The sequence below is a fragment of the Salvelinus alpinus genome, chromosome 19, assembly GCF_045679555.1.
Source record: "Salvelinus alpinus chromosome 19, SLU_Salpinus.1, whole genome shotgun sequence".
Classification (NCBI taxonomy): Eukaryota; Metazoa; Chordata; class Actinopteri; order Salmoniformes; family Salmonidae; genus Salvelinus; species Salvelinus alpinus.
This window is the reverse complement of record NC_092104.1, coordinates 32,137,568-32,155,734: the sequence shown is the minus strand read 5'-3', so window position 1 is coordinate 32,155,734 and position 18,167 is coordinate 32,137,568. Positions and strand designations below refer to the sequence as shown.

Genomic DNA, 18,167 nt, shown 5'->3' with positions numbered 1-18,167 from the left:
TAACTACACAAAAAAAGTTAGCGCCTTTCATAGGAGCAATCATTCAGTCCTCACATTCCTCCCAAAAAGGTGTGGTGTTTACTATAACAGGAAATTATCCTTTTGTCACAATCATAGTATACAAGATGACACTTTAATATTTTTCTAGAATGGTTCATATTCAACATTGTACTAGCTTCTCCTATGGTGTCCATCAAATCACTTTCATTTCCTTCTGTTTCCTCTGTTATTACAATATATCCCTCACTACAAAGAGTGACAGTAAATTCTCTGGTGTTTGGCTTTCTTGATCAAACTGATCTTGTAGTCTTTGTAAGCCTCTTTTTTTTTTTATAAAGCTGTTTTTTTCCCCCATCTACATTTGATGGGTGTTGTTTTCTATTATATCGTTTTTTTCTTCCTTTAAATTACCTGGTGAACTGTAGAGCTGCATTTAGGCCTACTGTTAATCATATTCTATATTAATTTTCTTGGGTGTCATTGAGTGCACTGTCCTATTGTAATCCTTTACCTCAGCTTCTCCCTGGGTTTAAACTAAGATTCATTTTCTGATACATCCATTCACTGTTTTAATCCTGTCGACCTAAAAGCAGGCAATGATTTTACAAGTGCCTCCCCTTTTATTTACACACAGAAAATAGCATTCTTAGCTTAAGTGTTGTGGTACTCAAGTTTGACACAAGTAGGACAAAATCTGCATATTGACACTTTTCACTTTAACTTTTATGCTGACTTGATCTAAGTTAGCTTCTTGGGTATAGTAGTTGCTGGTAATTCCCCGCTTGCAGTGATGAGGGTGCTGTTAAATGTCATCCCACAATGAAAAGAGCAGACAGGCTGTTTCCAAAACAATGGCATGAGAGGTGGCCTAACCAGATATGCTGCTGTGTACTCACAGGACAGGCCCATAAGGGTAGGCTATGATAAGCAAATTAAGTAAATGTATGTAGCTGTGTTAGATGGGTAGAATTGGCTTTTGCATTGATGTGGCTGTGCCTGAAGAGAGTTGTTGGCTACATGGCAAGCATACATTGCTCTGTTCCATGCACCTCAATTAGCCCATTGCACCTTGTAAGGCCAAAAAGCATTTTATTAGGCCATATGCGCCCCATATGCGCCATTATCTAGCCTGTAGTCCCTTTCTTAGTAACCACAATCATAATACATGCAAAAGCACAAAATCAGATGGATAATGGATTGCACTGTAGTGGTGGAGAAAATACATAAATTTCACCTCATCCAGATTGTTTTCTTTATTATCATAATAAAATATGATCTTAACAAGCATGCAACAAATAATGCATTGAACTATTTACAAATATTTTCTATATGGGAAATTGCTTGTTCTGAACGGTAGGTAGCATGCTATACCATAACAAAAGCGCTATATATAGCCTTATAACAACGTTTCAGGTGGGGTAGAAAATAATCCTGTCCTTTCAATACTGCATGAGTGACGTCAACATCTTCCCTGACGCATGGGCTCCCCCCGCGTTGCTATGTGCGAACTACTGTTATATCCTTCCGTAGACGAGGCTCCACGTACAGCAAACATAGCATTCATTTCGCGTTTTCCTCCTCTGGCTGTGATCTCGCCATTGAGTTCGCTGCCTACAAATGCCACTCGTGGACGCCGAACCGGTTGTTCGCGCGTTGCTTCTACCAAAAACGACAAGGAGTGTCTTACTTTGACTGCTTTATAATAGACAATTTTCCTCAATAGCGGGTATTTGTTACAAGCATTCAATATCTTCGAAGATCCCGTAAGAATTTCGCCGGGTGCCAAGACGTGAGGATGAATTCCATACGACAGGTGCCTTCAAGGGTGAAAACAAAAAGGACCGAAACGAATTTAGGTGCTGAGAGGGAACATTTTGATAAGCAGCAGGTAAATATGAATACCCGGGTGGTGGTGGTAGAATTTGCGGTTCATAGTTGTTTGTTTTGCGGCTTGTGATAAAAAGCAGTGTTTCAAATAGCATGTGAGGCCTTTAATTTATCGAACGTATTTGTTATTTGCGCACACGAAAATAAGAAAGTTAGCTTGTGAACTGTAATGTTGCTCTTATTGAAAACGTTTTGATGCAAAATCCGCACCTGGCCCATCACCTGAGTTCCAAATTTGATAGGCCTATGGGACCCCGGATGGTCGAAACATTACTCACAGTAAATATGTTGACGATTTTAATTTAGAGGCTAATGGAAAGTCCTGTATGCCATTGAATCAGCTGTTTGTCCCTGTGGTTGTCTGTGATAAATATTTGATTGAAAACCGGAGAATGAATGCCCTCCCTTGAGATTTAGGCCTAATAACTTTACATTGATCAGCCATGTATGTATTTTTGGATAGAGATGTCTTACTGTCCAGAACTTTTAACTGTAGCATCACCATTACCATCATCCAACAATGAACAATCATCTATTTCCAAAGAATTTCTTAGAAAAGGACACTCCTTCACAGTCTGGGAGCTATAGGTCATGTTTATGACATCATCAGTGGTAGACCTTTTTTGTTGAAACATTTTATTAAATAATTAGTATTTTTACCTTGATTTTATTTTTCTGGCTTCAGTGTCATTTACTTACTACCGGGGAGCTAATTGGCAATACATTGAATCCTTAAGATGAGTGTCTGCCTCTCAGTGAAGTCCTAGGTCTTAATATAAAGCCTATCATGTTCAACTAGAAGGTCTTGTTTGGCTACCTTGTCCTGACTTCCTTGCTCTTAGTGTATTGAAATAGTACGAAGTAGCTTTGAAATGAACTTCCTGTGGATGGATCAACAAATGGCAAATGCAGAACCGAAGATGAAATAACATTGTAACCTGCTGGTCTCCTCCATCGGAAATGACTGGACAACCAGCAGAAAGCAAACTGTCAACACAGTGTGACCCTGGCATGAGGCAAGAGAATTCTCTGCCATCTTGTGCCTTCGATTGATGCAAAAATACAGAGCCTATTATATTCACACAAGGTCAGCCAGACAAAGTTAGGCAGTGATGATACTAAACTGAATCAATGAGAAAGAGGAAACCAATTCCTTTGGCTGGCTGGATGGAGGAAGGAGTGGGGGAGAGAGATTGTGTGGTCCCTTTGACTGCATTGTAAACTGGATGTTTAAATCCGGCAAAGATAAGTACATCAGATCATATCAGAGGCGCAGTCACATTCCCTTGGCACATGCGCTGGTCAGTGCTGCCATAGACATGAGAACCTGACAGATGTTACACCCAAACAGTGACTGGCATTATGTCCAGCCATTAGTCAGGCCCTTTGTACTGCTGTCCTGAGGGAGCCCTGTTTTTCCTTCCCAATCTATGGTCTACTTGACCTGTCTCAGTTAACTGTCAGCTTGTGACATTCAACTCCTGATATGACAGTGCAAATGTAGAGACCGTTATGTAACATGCTACAATGTCCAGGTACTCAACTCGATTCCAAGGACAGGCAGCTCCACCATATTGTCTTTCCATAGAGGGTGCTGCAGAGTCGCTGTGCTGCAGTACTTTACCATCCATATAAAGCTGCCCGAAGTCTGTGCGCTTGGCTTACTGTCCCCCCCCCTCCCAAATTTGGTTTCTGTATGCCACTTTGACTGTTAACAAGTCTAGCCTAATGTACAGCACAATAGTGTAGCTCTATCCCAGTCATCAAAGGTACGTCACTGGAAAGATATAAGAAGGCACTGCTATACTTGCTATTCTTTCAATACTGCATTACATGATGGATCTAGTTCTTGCCATTGACCTGTAGAGTTCTGCTGATTCTGGTGTCTACTGTAGGTGTAATGTTGCACCCCATTCCGCTCAGTTTTTTCCCCCTCCCCCTCGTTTTATCTGTGTTGACCTCCCTACCAAGGTCAGATGTCCCACAAAGCACCTGTTGTTCACACACTCACCAAGTGGTGTGGAGTGTGACTCCTTGTTGCCAGTGTACAGTTCCCTGGGGTGTCCATGGAAACCAAGCATCTACAGGAAAATTAGGAAACCAGGGGAACCATGGTGAGGGTTGTTATTATTTACAGCTGACGTCATCCAGTTTGGGAGGCACAGCATAGAGTGAGTGCACTAACATCAGCTAGCATGGTCATAGTGCTGACACGCAGGGTTGATGTGACTACTTTGGAGATGATAAAGAGGCGACTGGAATGACTGTAGTACTGTCTGAGGATGACAGAGCAGTATTAGACTTCTGCCTCACTTGAGTGGGTGTGTGCAAGACCTAACCCAAACCACCTCTCAATCTCACAGGCTTGTTGTCTGAGAGAGGAAGTGTCTCTACAGCACAGAACACTCCCCTTAATATCCAACTATTGTAGGAGGGTTTGAAACAATGGCAAGTTCTTGTGTCCACTGTCGAAATCTTCAATTTTGTCACCTAGATATCCGTGTAGGATGTCAGGCTAAGGAGAAGAAGCAGCAGGGGCGAGGACAAAGTCGTTTCATCAAAGGCAGGAAGGGCTAGTCCAGTTGCGGCTCAGGTTTCTGTCTGTATCAACACTGTAAGTCACTGAGCCAGCTATTGTTGTGCTGCCTGGGAGGCAAAGCAGGAGACAAGGAGAAATTTAACACAATGGGGACATTTCCAGCGGGTTTCCAGAATAGCCATTAAAAGGGTGTTCGATGAAAACAGCTAGTATTTGATGTTGTGAGAATGATAATTGAAACTTGTTGAAATGTCACTTTTTTATGTTGATATGATTACAGTGAAGTCTGTTTTTCAAAATCAGTGGTTTGCTATAACGACTTATCCAAACACTCCAAATTACTCTATCCAGTTTCCTGTTTGCCTCCAAACAATGTAGTGTTGGATTAAGGAGAAATTCAATGTATTCCTTGATGCATTTGAACTGCAATTTGTTGGTGACTGAGTTGGCCTCTTGCTATCATCAGCACCTTACTGTCTTACTCTTCTTCTCACCACTCCCAGTGAATTAGTGCAAGACTAGTTAATGCTAACATAACCAGACAATGCGTTCAGCCTCATTAGCAGTGTGTTTACACTAGTTTAACAGCATTAATAGTGGCAGCTGTGCGGTGCTTGGGTATGTGTCTGACCTTGACAACCAGAGCGGCAGCAACAGTCTGTTGAATTAAGCTGATAAAGAACTGCAATAGCTAGTCACTGCAGGGCACCTGACTGACTGCCCAGTGTAGAGTACACTAGACGTGTTGCTGCTGTGTCTCTGCCAGCTATAGTCTTCCTGGCAGTGATGTCCAAGCACATAGACACACTGTTAAAAGGCAAGAAGGGAGAAGATGACAAGGTAAGAAAGGAGCAAACAGGGATGGGAGGGATGAGCACTGTGTGTGGCGTGAGTTCAGGGATTAGGCTGGGCTCATCACTCCCGCTCTCTCCCTACAACTACCTCTCCCTCAATTGGGGGATTAAGATTTATGTTTTCGGTCCAGGTTCAATGTTGTATCTGTCGAACAGCTAAATAGCGTCAGACTGTCTGGTCCACTTAGATCATAGTTAAGCCTGGTTTCTCCTGTTGCCAACCAGATGAATGTACACCTTCCTGACCTTCTTAAAGCATTGCTGTTTGAAAGTTTCAATGGCAGTGGTGGAAAAAGTCATACTTGAGTAAAAGTAAAGATACCTTTTTTAATAGAAAATTACTCAAGTGAAAGTCACCCAGTAAAATACTACTTGAGCAAAAGTCTAAAAGTATTTGTTTTTAAATATACTTAAGTATCGGAAGTAAGTGTAATTGCTATAATATACTTTAGTATCAAAAGAAAAAGTGGTAATAATTTCACATTCCTTGTATTTTGCATCATAAGGGGAAGATTTCTGTATTTTGAAAGTTACATATCTTAAACTTGATTGCTGACAGTCCCAAAATGTTTTCCTTATGTCAACAATGGACTAATGAAACAAATACCAGAACATTGTTTTGGGATGGAATTGTACTTTAAGTACTTTACACCACTGTTTAATGGTATTTGTTTCTTTGTATGAATGAGGGAGTAAAATTGAGGGAGTGTGCCAGTGGGAGACGGGGTAGGTCTTTTGTTGGTTTGTGACATTGCCAACCTTCCGTTCTAGACTTCAAGCAGTTCTGTAAATTGTATTGCTCACACTTCGCTGGACTATGCACTGTATGCAGTCTCTGATCAGGTTAGTGTAACAACGATCCCACTTCCCTCTTGCTTCCTTTCTCCCACACACTCCCTTACCCCCCCCCCCCCCCCCGTCTCGATCTCTCCTCTGAGTGACAGTCAGTTTGAATGTATTATGGAGCCTCCCTGCAGCAATGCTGCTCTATGGCCATCTGTTGAGGCCTCTGTGCCAGGCGCTGTGTGCCAGAATGTGGCCCCCATCAAACCCAGTCTTCTACCCCAGCTGACAGGCCTTCCTACTCCCACAAATCCCTCATTGTCAAGCACCCCTCTAACCTAGGGGGCATTTTGAAATTATTTCAGTATTCAAGTTATCATGATATTGTTTTGGATATCCGGATAGTCGAAATATATAAAAAAAATTGTTCAACTTCATTTTGTTTCAGCAGGAGGGTGGGGGAGGGGCGAAAGGAGCAGGGGGCGATGTGACAGTCTGGCATGGAGGGAGGAAAAAGTAGCCAAAATCACTCGCTCTAGTTAAACAAATTTGTTGCTGCCATACGTTAGCTATCACACCATCTGGTAGTACCTGTCTTGACTGCATCAAATCATTGTAAAGAAGCTAGTTAGCTAAAGTAGCAAGGCTAATTGAGGCTATTTTGCTGCGCTTCCCTGTCCAATGTCTAAAACGACTCCATTCATGGTTGAACATTGTAGCCTACTCCTTCACAGTTAGCCAATTCTGTAATTTTAATTCCATTTGGCATTGATTAGAAATCTCCCACTTCACCAGTGGTGTGAAGTACTTAAGATTTTTTTGGGGGTATCTGGACTTGACAATTTTTTTTTGTACTCCACTACATTCCTAAAGAAAATAATGTACTTTTCACTCCATACATTTTCTTTGACACCCAAAAGTACTTACATTTCGATTGCTTAGCAGGACAGAAATTGTCAAATTCTCACACTTCAAGAGAACATCCCTACTGCCTCTGATCTGGCGGACTCACTAAACACATGTTTTGTTTGTAAATTATGTCTGAGTGTTGTCATGTAGTTATATTCATAAATATAAAAACAAGAATGGTGCCATCTGGTTTGCTTAATATAAGGAATGTGTAATGATTTTATACTTTGATTGACAACAATAACAAGCTACACGTGTGAAACGTGTGTAGGCAACCGGTGCATCTTTTTTATGGGGCGCACTCATAACTGTCATAAAACTGTTTTATAAAAATGTTGAGTAATGGTCTATCCTTGTAGGCTATGTAGCAATGTCACAGATCATTTCATTTCATTTTAGACAAAGCTAAGTATACTCTCCCAAGTAATCGAATACTAACGTCTGTTCGGGTATTCAAATAACCTTGTCCATCCCTAATCCAACCCACCACTTGCTCTGGCCCCTTAAGCCAAGGGGGCTAGCACTAGCAGTAGCCTCACAAGAAGGGTTCTTCATTAACCAGGACACCTTTCTCTTTTTTTTTTTTCTCCAACTCTTCCCTGGCTCTGAGTGGTCCCCTTAAGCGCACAGTAGCCCCTCTGTGCTTTGTTTAGTGACTGCGTGTTTTGGTAGAGGGTAGGTTGTGGTGGCTCCAGAGTTTCACTAACTAAATGAAGTCTTTATGCATTTGTGGGATTGCTGGCCAATTTTGCCAGGCCTGCCTCGGATATCCGATAAATGTGAGGATTGTAATTCCTCCCTCCCTGTGTTTACGATAAGATGTATGTGTGTATTCTAGGAAGAAATGTCATGTAAATACCAGAGTGAGTGACTTTATATCACTGTGTATATACAGCCAGAGGGTGAAGTAAAAATGTGTGTTGGTCTGTATGAGCCTGTGTTTGTGGGATTCTTTTGCGATTGAGTGACTGTGTGTGTGTGCAGTACCAGTCAAACGTTTGGACACACGTACTCATTCAAGGGGTTTTCTTTTTTAACTTTTTTCTACATTGTAGAACAATCGTGAAGACATCAAAACTATGAAATAACACATATGGAATCATGTAGTAACCAAAAAAGTGTTAAACAAATCAAATTATATTTGAGATTCTTCAAAGTAGCCATCCTTTGCCTTGATGACAGCTTTGTACACTCTTGGCATTATCTCAACCAGCTTCATGAGGTAGTCACCTGGAATGCATTTCAATTTGCAAAAACCATCCAGCGCTGTGATGAAACTGGCTCTCATGCGGACCACCACAGGAAAGGAAGACCCAGAGTTGCCTCTGCCGCAGAGGCTACGTTCATTGCCTCAGAAATTGCAGCCCAAATAAATGCTTCAGACACATCTCAACTGTTCTCGTGAATCAGGCCTTCATGGTCGAATTGCTGCAAAGAAACCACTACTAAAAGACACAAATAAGAAGAGACTTGCTTGGGCCAAGAAACACGAGCAATGGACATTAGACTGGTGGAAATCTGTCCTTTGGTCTGATTAGTCCAAATTTGAGATTTTTGGTTCCAACCGCCGTGTCTTTGTGAGACGCAGGGTAGGTGAACGGATGATCTCTGCATGTGTGGTTCCCACCGTGAAGCATGGAGGAGGTGTGGGGGTGCTTTGATGGTGACACTGTCAGTGATTTATTTTCAAATTCAAGGTACACTTAAACAGCATGGCTACCACAGCATTCTGCAGCAATACGCCATCCCATCTGGTTTTCTCTTAGTGGGACTATCATTTGTTTTTCAACAGGACAATGACCCGAAACACAACAACAGGCTGTGTAAGGACTATTTGACCAAGAAGGAGAGTGATGGAGTGCTGCATCAGATGACCTGACCTCAACCCAATTGAGATGGTTTCGGATGAGTTGGACCGCAGAGAAGGAAAAGCAGCCAACAAGTGCTCAGCATATTTGGGAACTCCTTCAAGACTGTTGGAAAAACATTCCAGGTGAAGCTGGTTGAGAAAATGCCAAGTGTGCAAAGCTGTCATCAAGGAAAAGGTTGGCTGCTTTGAAAAATCTATTTAGATTTGTTTAACACTTTTTTTGGTTACTACATGATTCCATATGTGTTAATTCATAGTGTTGATGTCTTCACGATTGTTCTACAATGTAGAAAATAGTCAAAATAAATAAAAACCCTTGAATGAGTAGGGATGTCCAAACTTTTGACTACTACTGAACATACAGATGTACATTTGCCCCTGCTCAGTGTAGCATACCATTGTCTCTTTCTGTGGGTTGTTGAGGGGGAAGTAGGGCGAGAGAGAGGCTGGGATAGTACCAGATAATCTGTATAAATTAACCATAACAGCTCATGCATGTTACTGCCAGCTGGATTAGTCAGTTATGTAATTAGTTGAACTGAAATGGAACAGCAGGCTGTGAGTGAACAGGGGCTCCAGAGCTTTTGACTTCCTCCATCATCATCTTGTTCTTTTCACCTGCTGTGGTCTACACATGTATAATATGTGTCTGCCAATCCTGGGCCACAGGGAGAGAGTGGGTGGTGATCTCAGAATGAGGAGCTATTGGCCAATGCTTCCGTGTTCTTGTGTTGTGAGGAATGCAACGGTAGTCCATTGTTTGGTGCGCTTGCTCCTACCCTCCGTCGTGTCTGGAGATATGTGACAGGTTTATCTGAACTAGTCGGCTAGACAAATGTGATATTTTACACTTATTTTCCTCATTTATTAATTACAATCGGTAGCGCTAGTCTTCAGTGGGTCTGTATGGGTCAGTCAAAATATAGCTTGTCCTCAGACTGTTCAGAACTGTTGATTCAATGCAGATCTTATGTAAGGACAAGTTAGACTGAGGGTTACTATGACAAGACTGGCTAAAAATACACTTATTTGTATCAGAGGTCACAATATGCTTGTCATGTTTTGGATTCAGAGTGTTCCCTTATCCTCTAGCGTTACTAACTATGCCTTTATCAGTGACGGGCCAAGCCTATGTAGTGTACACAACCACGTTCAGGAAAGTGTTGAGACCTAGCTCTGACGATCTGCTTCTCTCCCTTCCTCCCTCCATTCACTTGGACTTGTTCTACCTGTTAGCCTAGTTGCCTGAGGGACAGGACGCTTGCGCTGTGTTGCTGGTGACGACATGTCTCTTTCCTCCATTGTCATTATCGACAACAAAACATGTAGAGAGGATGCCCTGATGCATGTAGTGTTTTGGTAGCATGTAGGGTTTCAACTGATAGGAATGCTCATTTTGACAGGTATTGTAATCCCTCTAATGCAGGGATCCGGTAATTACGTTTGGAGTGCTGTAAGCATGTGTCATGTGTTTTAAAAAGAATGGACACACCAAAGTAAATGGAACAGAAGCCAATGGGCTTGTTCAGTCTTCTTTACTCACAGTAGCCTAATGAAGGAAAAACAGAGGGGTTATTGAACCCTTATTACATGAGCCTCTGCATGTAAACATACACAATCATTTTTCTGATTCTGTCACAATGCAATCTGCTGTATTCTCAGCATCTCCAGTACAACTCCTCTCTGGCCTTGTATTTCAAAACACATAATGGCTTATCAGTAGCCTTTGTTGTGTTTAAAAGACTACTCCCTCCCTCTGTGCTGTTGAAACGAGGGTTGCCTTGTCAACTGCTACCACTCCACCTGATAGTATGGGTGTGTGGAGACTTGCTGATCACATGTCTAGTGAACACAACCTATCACTCTGACTATACTGTACATGAATATACTGTACACAAACATGGGACATAAAGATTGGCATGGTGGTGTGGCCCTAAAATAAAACCAAGTAAAGGGATGATCAGTATGGCTTTTATTTGTATAAGGTGCTAGTTCATTATTCAAGTGTTTTGACATTTGATTTTGTTTATAGAAATGGCGCTCTTTTTTTATTAATTCCAAATTTCACATTTTGGATTGTCTTGTGCTCAAGTTGAATCTAGCTCCCATTAAAATGTTTTTGTTTTATGTCACTGAGTGGTAGTTCGGTAGCCATAGTGATTTATGACCTGAACCTGTTCTCTCTCTACTCTCTCCTCCAGCTCAGCAGCATCAGCAAAGCCATCAACTCAAATGAGGCGCCTGTGAAAGAGAAACATGCACGCCGTATCCTTCAATATAACCCCAAACTGGAAACAGCGAACCTTTTACTATTATTTGCTCCAAACTTTGTACGCCTGATAACCCACTGTCTTCCAACTGTGCTGTTTTTAACCACTCGTGTTGTTGAATTAATGTACTGTAGAAAGTAATTGCTTTTTAGAGTTGACATTTGCCATCATGTAGGCTATACAACCACCTAGTATATTTTACTGTTGCAGGCATTGATGGAAACATTGCTTATTTTAATCTCCTTAGATTGAAAATACTGTGATTTTTATCATCGTACATGAGCAAAAGAAAATGAAAGAATATGTGAGGGAACGAGAGGTATTATTTTGGCTTTGTGTTTTGCATCTTGGCTTTTCCTTGACGGCCCTACAGGGATCATTCTGGGGACCCACAGAGAGAAGGGAGCCTTTACCTTCTGGTCCTATGCCTTGGGCCTCCCTTTGTCCAGCAACTCCATCCTCAGCTGGAAGTTCTGCCACGTGGTGCACAAAGTGCTGCGGGATGGCCACCATAATGTAAGATCTGCTCTATACACTCTAGTACAACTGCGGTTCTGTTTTTTTATATATATTTATACACTGCTCAAAGAAATAAAGGGAACACTTAAACAACACAATGTAACTCCAAGTCAATCACACTTCTGTGAAATCAAACTGTCCACTTAGGAAGCAACACTGATTGACAATAAATTTCACATGCTGTTGTGCAAATGGAATAGACAAAAGGTGGAAATTATAGGCAATTAGCAAGACACCCCCAATAAAGGAGTGGTTCTGCAGGTGGTGACCACAGACCACTTCTCAGTTCCTATGCTTCCTGGCTGATGTTTTGGTCACTTTTGAATGCTGGCGGTGCTTTCACTCTAGTGGTAGCATGAGACGGAGTCTACAACCTACACAAGTGGCTCAGGTAGTGCAGCTCATCCAGGATGGCACATCAATGCGAGCTGTGGCAAGAAGGTTTGCTGTGTCTGTCAGCGTAGTGTCCAGAGCATGGAGGCGCTACCAGGAGACAGGCCAGTACATCAGGAGACGTGGAGGAGGCCGTAGGAGGGCAACAACCCAGCAGCAGGACCGCTACCTCCGCCTTTGTGCAAGGAGGAGCACTGCCAGAGCCCTGCAAAATGACCTCCAGCAGGCCACAAATGTGCATGTGTCAGCATATGGTCTCACAAGGGGTCTGAGGATCTCATCTCGGTACCTAATGGCAGTCAGGCTACCTCTGGCGAGCCCACGGAGGGCTGTGCGGCCCCACAAAGAAATGCCACCCCACACCATGACTGACCCACCGCCAAACCGGTCATGCTGGAGGATGTTGCAGGCAGCAGAACGTTCTCCACGGCGTCTCCAGACTCTGTCACGTCTGTCACATGTGCTCATGTGCTCAGTGTGAACCTGCTTTCATCTGTGAAGAGCACAGGGCGCCAGTGGCGAATTTGCCAATCTTGGTGTTCTCTGGCAAATGCCAAACGTCCTGCACGGTGTTGGGCTGTAAGCACAACCCCCACCTGTGGACGTCGGGCCCTCATACCACCCTCACGGAGTCTGTTTCTGACCGTTTGAGCAGACACATGCACATTTGTGGCCTGCTGGAGGTCATTTTGCAGGGCTCTGGCAGTGCTCCTCCTTGCAGAAAGGCGGAGGTAGCGGTCCTGCTGCTGGGTTGTTGCCCTCCTACGGCCTCCTCCACGTCTCCTGATGTACTGGCATGTCTCCTGGTAGCGCCTCCATGCTCTGGACACTACGCTGACAGACACAGCAAACCTTCTTGCCACAGCTCGCATTGATGTGCCATCCTGGATGAGCTGCACTACCTGAGCCACTTGTGTAGGTTGTAGACTCCGTCTCATGCTACCACTAGATTGAGAGCACCGCCAGCATTCAAAAGTGACCAAAACATCAGCCAGGAAGCATAGGAACTGAGAAGTGGTCTGTGGTCACCACCTGCAGAATCACTCCTTTATTGGGGGTGTCTTGCTAATTGCCTATAATTTCCACCTTTTGTCTATTCCATCTGCACAACAGCATGTGAAATGTATTGTCAATCAGTGGTGCTTCCTAAGTGGACAGTTTGATTTCACAGAAGTGTGATTGACTTGGAGTTACATTGTGTTGTTTAAGTGTTCCCTTTATTTTTTTGAGCAGTGTATATAAATATTAAAGAAAAATGGAGAGACAAAAGGAAAATACATGTGCAGGTTTTAGGTAGAAAATTTGAGACAGACCTTAGATGAAAATATTGCATAATTGGTAGCCTATAGTATATTAAAAAAAAACATGCAATATTTCTTTGAGCAGAGCTCACAAACTCACTCATCGCTGCAACTCCCTAACGGGCTCGGGAGAGGCCAAGGTGGAGTCATGCGTCCTCCGAAACATAACCTGCCAAACCTCGCTCCTTAACACCCGCTAGCTTAACCCAGAAGCCAGCCGCACCAATGTGTCAGAGGAAACACCATTCAACTGGTGACTGGGGTCAGCCTGCAGGTACCTGGCCCGCCAAAAGGACTCGATAGAGTGCGATGAGCCAAGTAAAGCCCCACCGGCCAAACTCTCCCCTAACCCGGACGATACTGGGCCAATTGTGCACCGTCCTATGGGATTGGGTTGTGGCACAGACCGGGAATGAACCCGGCTGTGTAGTAACGCCTCTAGCACTGCAATGCGGTGCCTTAGACCGCTGTGCCACTTGGGAGATCCAAGCATGGAGGTTTTTATGCGGACCTCAGGCCGTAATTAGTCCAGTCAAATTAGCTTAATGGTGAAATGTTAATTGTATAATTGAACATTATTGAGTGACCGTTTCAATACTATTATTGAATTGACCTTATCTATCCCCTTTTTGCCCTCCAGAGCCTTCAGGACTGCATGAGACATCACAGTAACATAGTTGAAACAGGGCAACTATGGGTGAGTCTGGAGATTGTGCTGTGTTTTTGTTGGGGGGTGCTTGAATAGGTTGAATACGTTTTGGGCGAACAAATTTAATGTCAGATGGCTTGAAATGGGGAAAAATCCCTTGCTTTTAATGATTTAGTTTAGGCAAAAATGCAGGACATGTTTTGAAATCCTCTTTTCAAACATCTTCCCCCTCATACCGTAATTGTGCTTCCTGTGCAGGCAGAGTTAATCTGTCTGCTGCAGATTAGAGAGGAAAGGCTAGAATGGAAGATTTTTCTTGCTGTGTTGAAATAAAGCACAGCTTAATGCTTGTTGCTCGCTCACTCTTGTTTCCAGGGCAACCTTCATGACAGATATGGCCAGCTGGTGGCTCTGTACGCTAAGCTCCTCTGCACAAAGATGGAGTTCCACGTGAAGGTAAGCCAAACCCTCTTTAGCCCTCAAACTGAACTCTGGACCTCAAAGCCAGTTCCACTGTTTTTTCATTGTTCCCTCAAATCAGGGACTGATTTAGAACTGGGACACCAGGTGGGTGCAATGACTTATCAGGTAGAACAGAAAACCAGCAGGCTCCTGTCCTCGTTGAGTAATAGTTAAATACCCCTGCTCTATAGCACGTGTCAAACTCTGGGCTCGCGGGCCGGATCCGAGCCCATTCAATCCAGCCCACGGGTGGTTTGCGTATTAAAAACATTTATATAAAACATTCCGGGAAACAACAATCTCAATCCACATTGAAATGACTAAAACCAAATCAAAACTATCTATAGATGATAATGGACCTTTATTGTCTCTTCACTCTGTCCGATTTGCTAAAAGTAATCAAAATGAAAGCTAGACAGTCAGGTAGCATCGATAATTCCAAAAGCAATGGGTAGAGAACTGTTTTCTGTACATTTTGACAGCGAGGAAATATTATCCATTTTATGTGCGGCCCTTCAGCCCTCGGTGAAGACCGAAATAAGGCCCGCGGCCAGAATGAGTTGACACCCCTGCTCTACAATTTTGGGGGACTGCATGTTTTACCATAAGGAGACATTGGCTAATCTTTCCACTGTATGCATTGCCACAAGTGCTTTCACAAAATGCCACCTAATTAAACAATGTATGCCATTTGAAATGATTTACATGTGAGATCATTAGATATTTCTAATGTTTTACCATCCTTGAGAAATTATGTACAAGAATTGTTGGATCATTTTTGCAATCCTTTTGTCTTCTGTGCAGCATTCTGAAATCCGAGCCAACCTAGAGGTAACAGATGAGGTTCTGGAGCGCGTTGCAGGAACAGACATCAATAATGTGTGAGTGTGTTCTCTACTCCTCCCTCTCCAGTCTCCACACATCCCTGGCACTCTGACGGTGCACTCCCTCTCCTGTTAAGGAGTTATCAGAATATCATACAGGGACATCAAACAAATGTGTATACATTTAATTGACATAGCTCAAGTGAAGTAAATTATTGATATTAAATATAAACGTAACATTCTTTCTGATTCAAAGGAAGCCAACATACCATTTTGTCGCCATTTTAAGTAGAGATGGAGAACTGTGGAGACAAGGGAGAGAACCTGCTGCTCTTTTCTTAAGGAAGCCATTAGCCTTGTGTTACTAAGGGGGGTATCGACTTCACTCCTGCAGGTTCCAGCTCACTGTGGAAGTGTTTGATTACCTGGATACAGAGCTGAGGCTAGCCGAGACAGGTGAGAATCCTCCTCTTCGCCCCTACCTACCTACCTCCACCTCTCAAAGGATGGGTAACCTGAGGTACAGGGCTGTGGTCTGTTTCCATTAACTGTTTGTGTGCCTGAAATGGAATAGGGACAGCATAGTGGCGAGTTAAATAGAGACTTGTGAGCACACACTTGTTCTGCTGTTGAGGGAGTGAGTTAATCTCTCCAAAAGTTAAGGGAAACGCATTTCTAAACCACTTTGTTTGTTTAGTATGATTAGGTACCTCATGTCATTTCACCAAAACCCTATAAATAGGTTATAAATGTTTGCTATTAGAGGACATTCATTGTTTTTCTTCTGATTGGCTGTAATTGCATCATGCACCTCCCTGCCCTGCAGGATGTTGTCACAGCCTGTGATCCTGAACAACTATAAACAAACCCTACAACTGTAAACAACCCTGCCTGCCTCCGTGACTAACTGGGCATCTTGTACTCAGGAAACATGGGAGCTCCTAACCGCCTTGTGCTTTCACACATCTACCCACCCTACTGCTAGATCTGCTGATAACTGTTTTCCACCCACAGAGTGGATGATTCATAAATGTGTGAGCCATTGTCCAAGTGCTGTATTTCTGAACTAGTGACAATGAAAGGTGTTTCACCCAAGCAAGCCAGCGATACCAAATCCTCCCCATTTTTAAGATTGTTTGTTTATTGTGGTGTTTGTTATGTGTTATACATTGGCGTGTGATCTGCAGTGATCCGGCAGCTCAACACGTCCATTGCCATCTCTACGCTGACGTCAGGCCAGTGTCGCCTGTCCCCCCTCATCCAGGTCATTCAGGACTGCAGTCACCTCTACCACTTCACCGTCAAGCTGCTCTTCAAGCTGCACGCTTGTACGTTGGCATCTTAATCTCAACTGCATGACATATTTTTCAACATGTACTGTAACATCAAATTGTATTAGTCACATGCGCCGAATACAACAGGTGTGGACCTTAAAGTGAAATGCTTACTTACGAGCCCCTAACCAACAATGCTGTTAAAAAAAATACACATAAGGATAAAAGTAGCAAGTAATTAAAGAGCAGCAGTGAAATAACAATGGTGAGACTATATACAGGGGGGGTACCGATACAGTCGATGTGCGGGGGCACCGGTTATTTGAGGTAGTATGTACATGTAGGTAGAGTTATTAAAGTGACTGCATAGATGACAACAGAGTAGCAGTGGTGTAAAGGGGGGGGGGGGGGGGCACTGCAAATAGTCTGGGTAGGCATTTGACTAGATGCTCAGGAGTCTTAGGGCTTGGGGGTAGAAGCTGTTTAGAAGCCTCTTGGACCTAGACTTTCTGGTACTGCTTGCTGTGCGGTAGCAGAGAACAGTCTATGGCTGGAGTCTTTGACAATTTTTAGGGCCTTCCTCTGACACTGCCTGGTATAAAGGTCCTGGATGGCAGGAAGCTTGGCCCCAGTGATGTCCTGGGTCGTTCACACTACCCTCTGTAGTGCCTTGTGGTCGGATGCTGAGCAGTTGCCATACCAGGCAGTGTTGCAACCAGTCAGGATAATCTCAATGGTGCAGCTGTAGAACCTTCTGAGGACCCATGCCAAATCTATTCAGTCTCCTGAGGGGGAATAGGTTTTGTTGTGCCCTCTTCACGACTGTCTTGGTGTGCTTGGACCATGTTAGTTTGTTGGTGATGTGGACACCAAGGAACTTGAAGCTCTCAACCTGCTCCACTGCAGCGCTGTCAATGAGAATGGGGGCGTGCTCGGTTCTCTTTTTCCTGTAGTCCACAATCATCTCCTTTTGTCTTGATCACGTTGAGAGAGGGGTTATTGTCCTGGCACCACATGGCCAGGTCTCTGACCTCCCTATAGGCTGTCTCGTCGTTGTCGGTGATCAGGCCTACCACTGTTGTGTCATCTGCAAACTTGATGATGGTGTTGGAGTCGTGCCTGGCCGTGCAGTCATGAGTGAACAGGGAGTACAGGAGGGTACTGTGCACGCACCCCTGAGGGGCACCTGTGTTGAGGATCAGCGTGGCGGATTTGTTGTTACCTACCCTTACCACCTGGGGGTGGCCCATCAGGAAGTGCAGGATCCAGTTGCAGAGGGAGGTGTTTAGTCCCAGGAACCTTAGCTTATTGATGAGCTTTGAGGGCACTATGGTGTTGAATGTTGAGCTGTAGTCAATGAATAGCATTCTCACATAGGTGTTCCTTTTGTTCAGGTGGGAAAGGGCAGTGTGGAGTGCAATAGAGATTGCATCATCTGTGGATCTGTTGGGGCGGTATGCAAATTGGAGTGGGTTTCTGGGATGATGGTGGTGATGGTGGTGATGTGAGCCATGACCAGCCTTTCAAAGCACTTCATGGCTACAGACGAGTGCCACGGGTTGGTAGTCTTTAGGCAAGTTATCTTAGTGTTCTTGGGCACAGGGACTATGGTGGTCTGCTTAGAACATGTTGG

The 18,167-nt window shown here is 43.7% G+C and overlaps 1 protein-coding gene and 1 long non-coding RNA gene across 5 annotated transcripts in view; one reads left to right on the top strand and one right to left on the bottom strand.

The window, feature by feature from the left end:
- Positions 1 to 1,558: 1,558 nt before the first annotated feature.
- Positions 1,559 to 18,167, top strand: part of hip1rb (huntingtin interacting protein 1 related b) — a 33,068-nt gene continuing 16,459 nt past the window's right edge. For 2 of the 4 annotated variants that reach the window (XM_071352999.1, XM_071352998.1), the window contains exons 1-8: positions 1,559 to 1,888; positions 11,044 to 11,107; positions 11,486 to 11,628; positions 13,966 to 14,022; positions 14,350 to 14,430; positions 15,241 to 15,317; positions 15,655 to 15,716; positions 16,448 to 16,588. In XM_071352999.1, coding sequence (XP_071209100.1) covers positions 1,796 to 1,888; positions 11,044 to 11,107; positions 11,486 to 11,628; positions 13,966 to 14,022; positions 14,350 to 14,430; positions 15,241 to 15,317; positions 15,655 to 15,716; positions 16,448 to 16,588 — 718 coding nt within the window. In that variant the 5' untranslated portion in view covers positions 1,559 to 1,795. Of the gene's footprint in view, positions 1,889 to 5,169; positions 5,267 to 11,043; positions 11,108 to 11,485; positions 11,629 to 13,965; positions 14,023 to 14,349; positions 14,431 to 15,240; positions 15,318 to 15,654; positions 15,717 to 16,447; positions 16,589 to 18,167 lie in introns of those variants that run through there. The other 2 variants (XM_071353000.1, XM_071353001.1) reach the window with 2 other exon arrangements.
- Positions 14,779 to 15,738, bottom strand: LOC139545342 (uncharacterized). Its single transcript, XR_011669042.1, has 2 exons — positions 15,530 to 15,738; positions 14,779 to 15,389 (listed from the first exon to the last, which is right to left on the bottom strand). It is a non-coding gene; the product is annotated as an uncharacterized lncRNA (long non-coding RNA).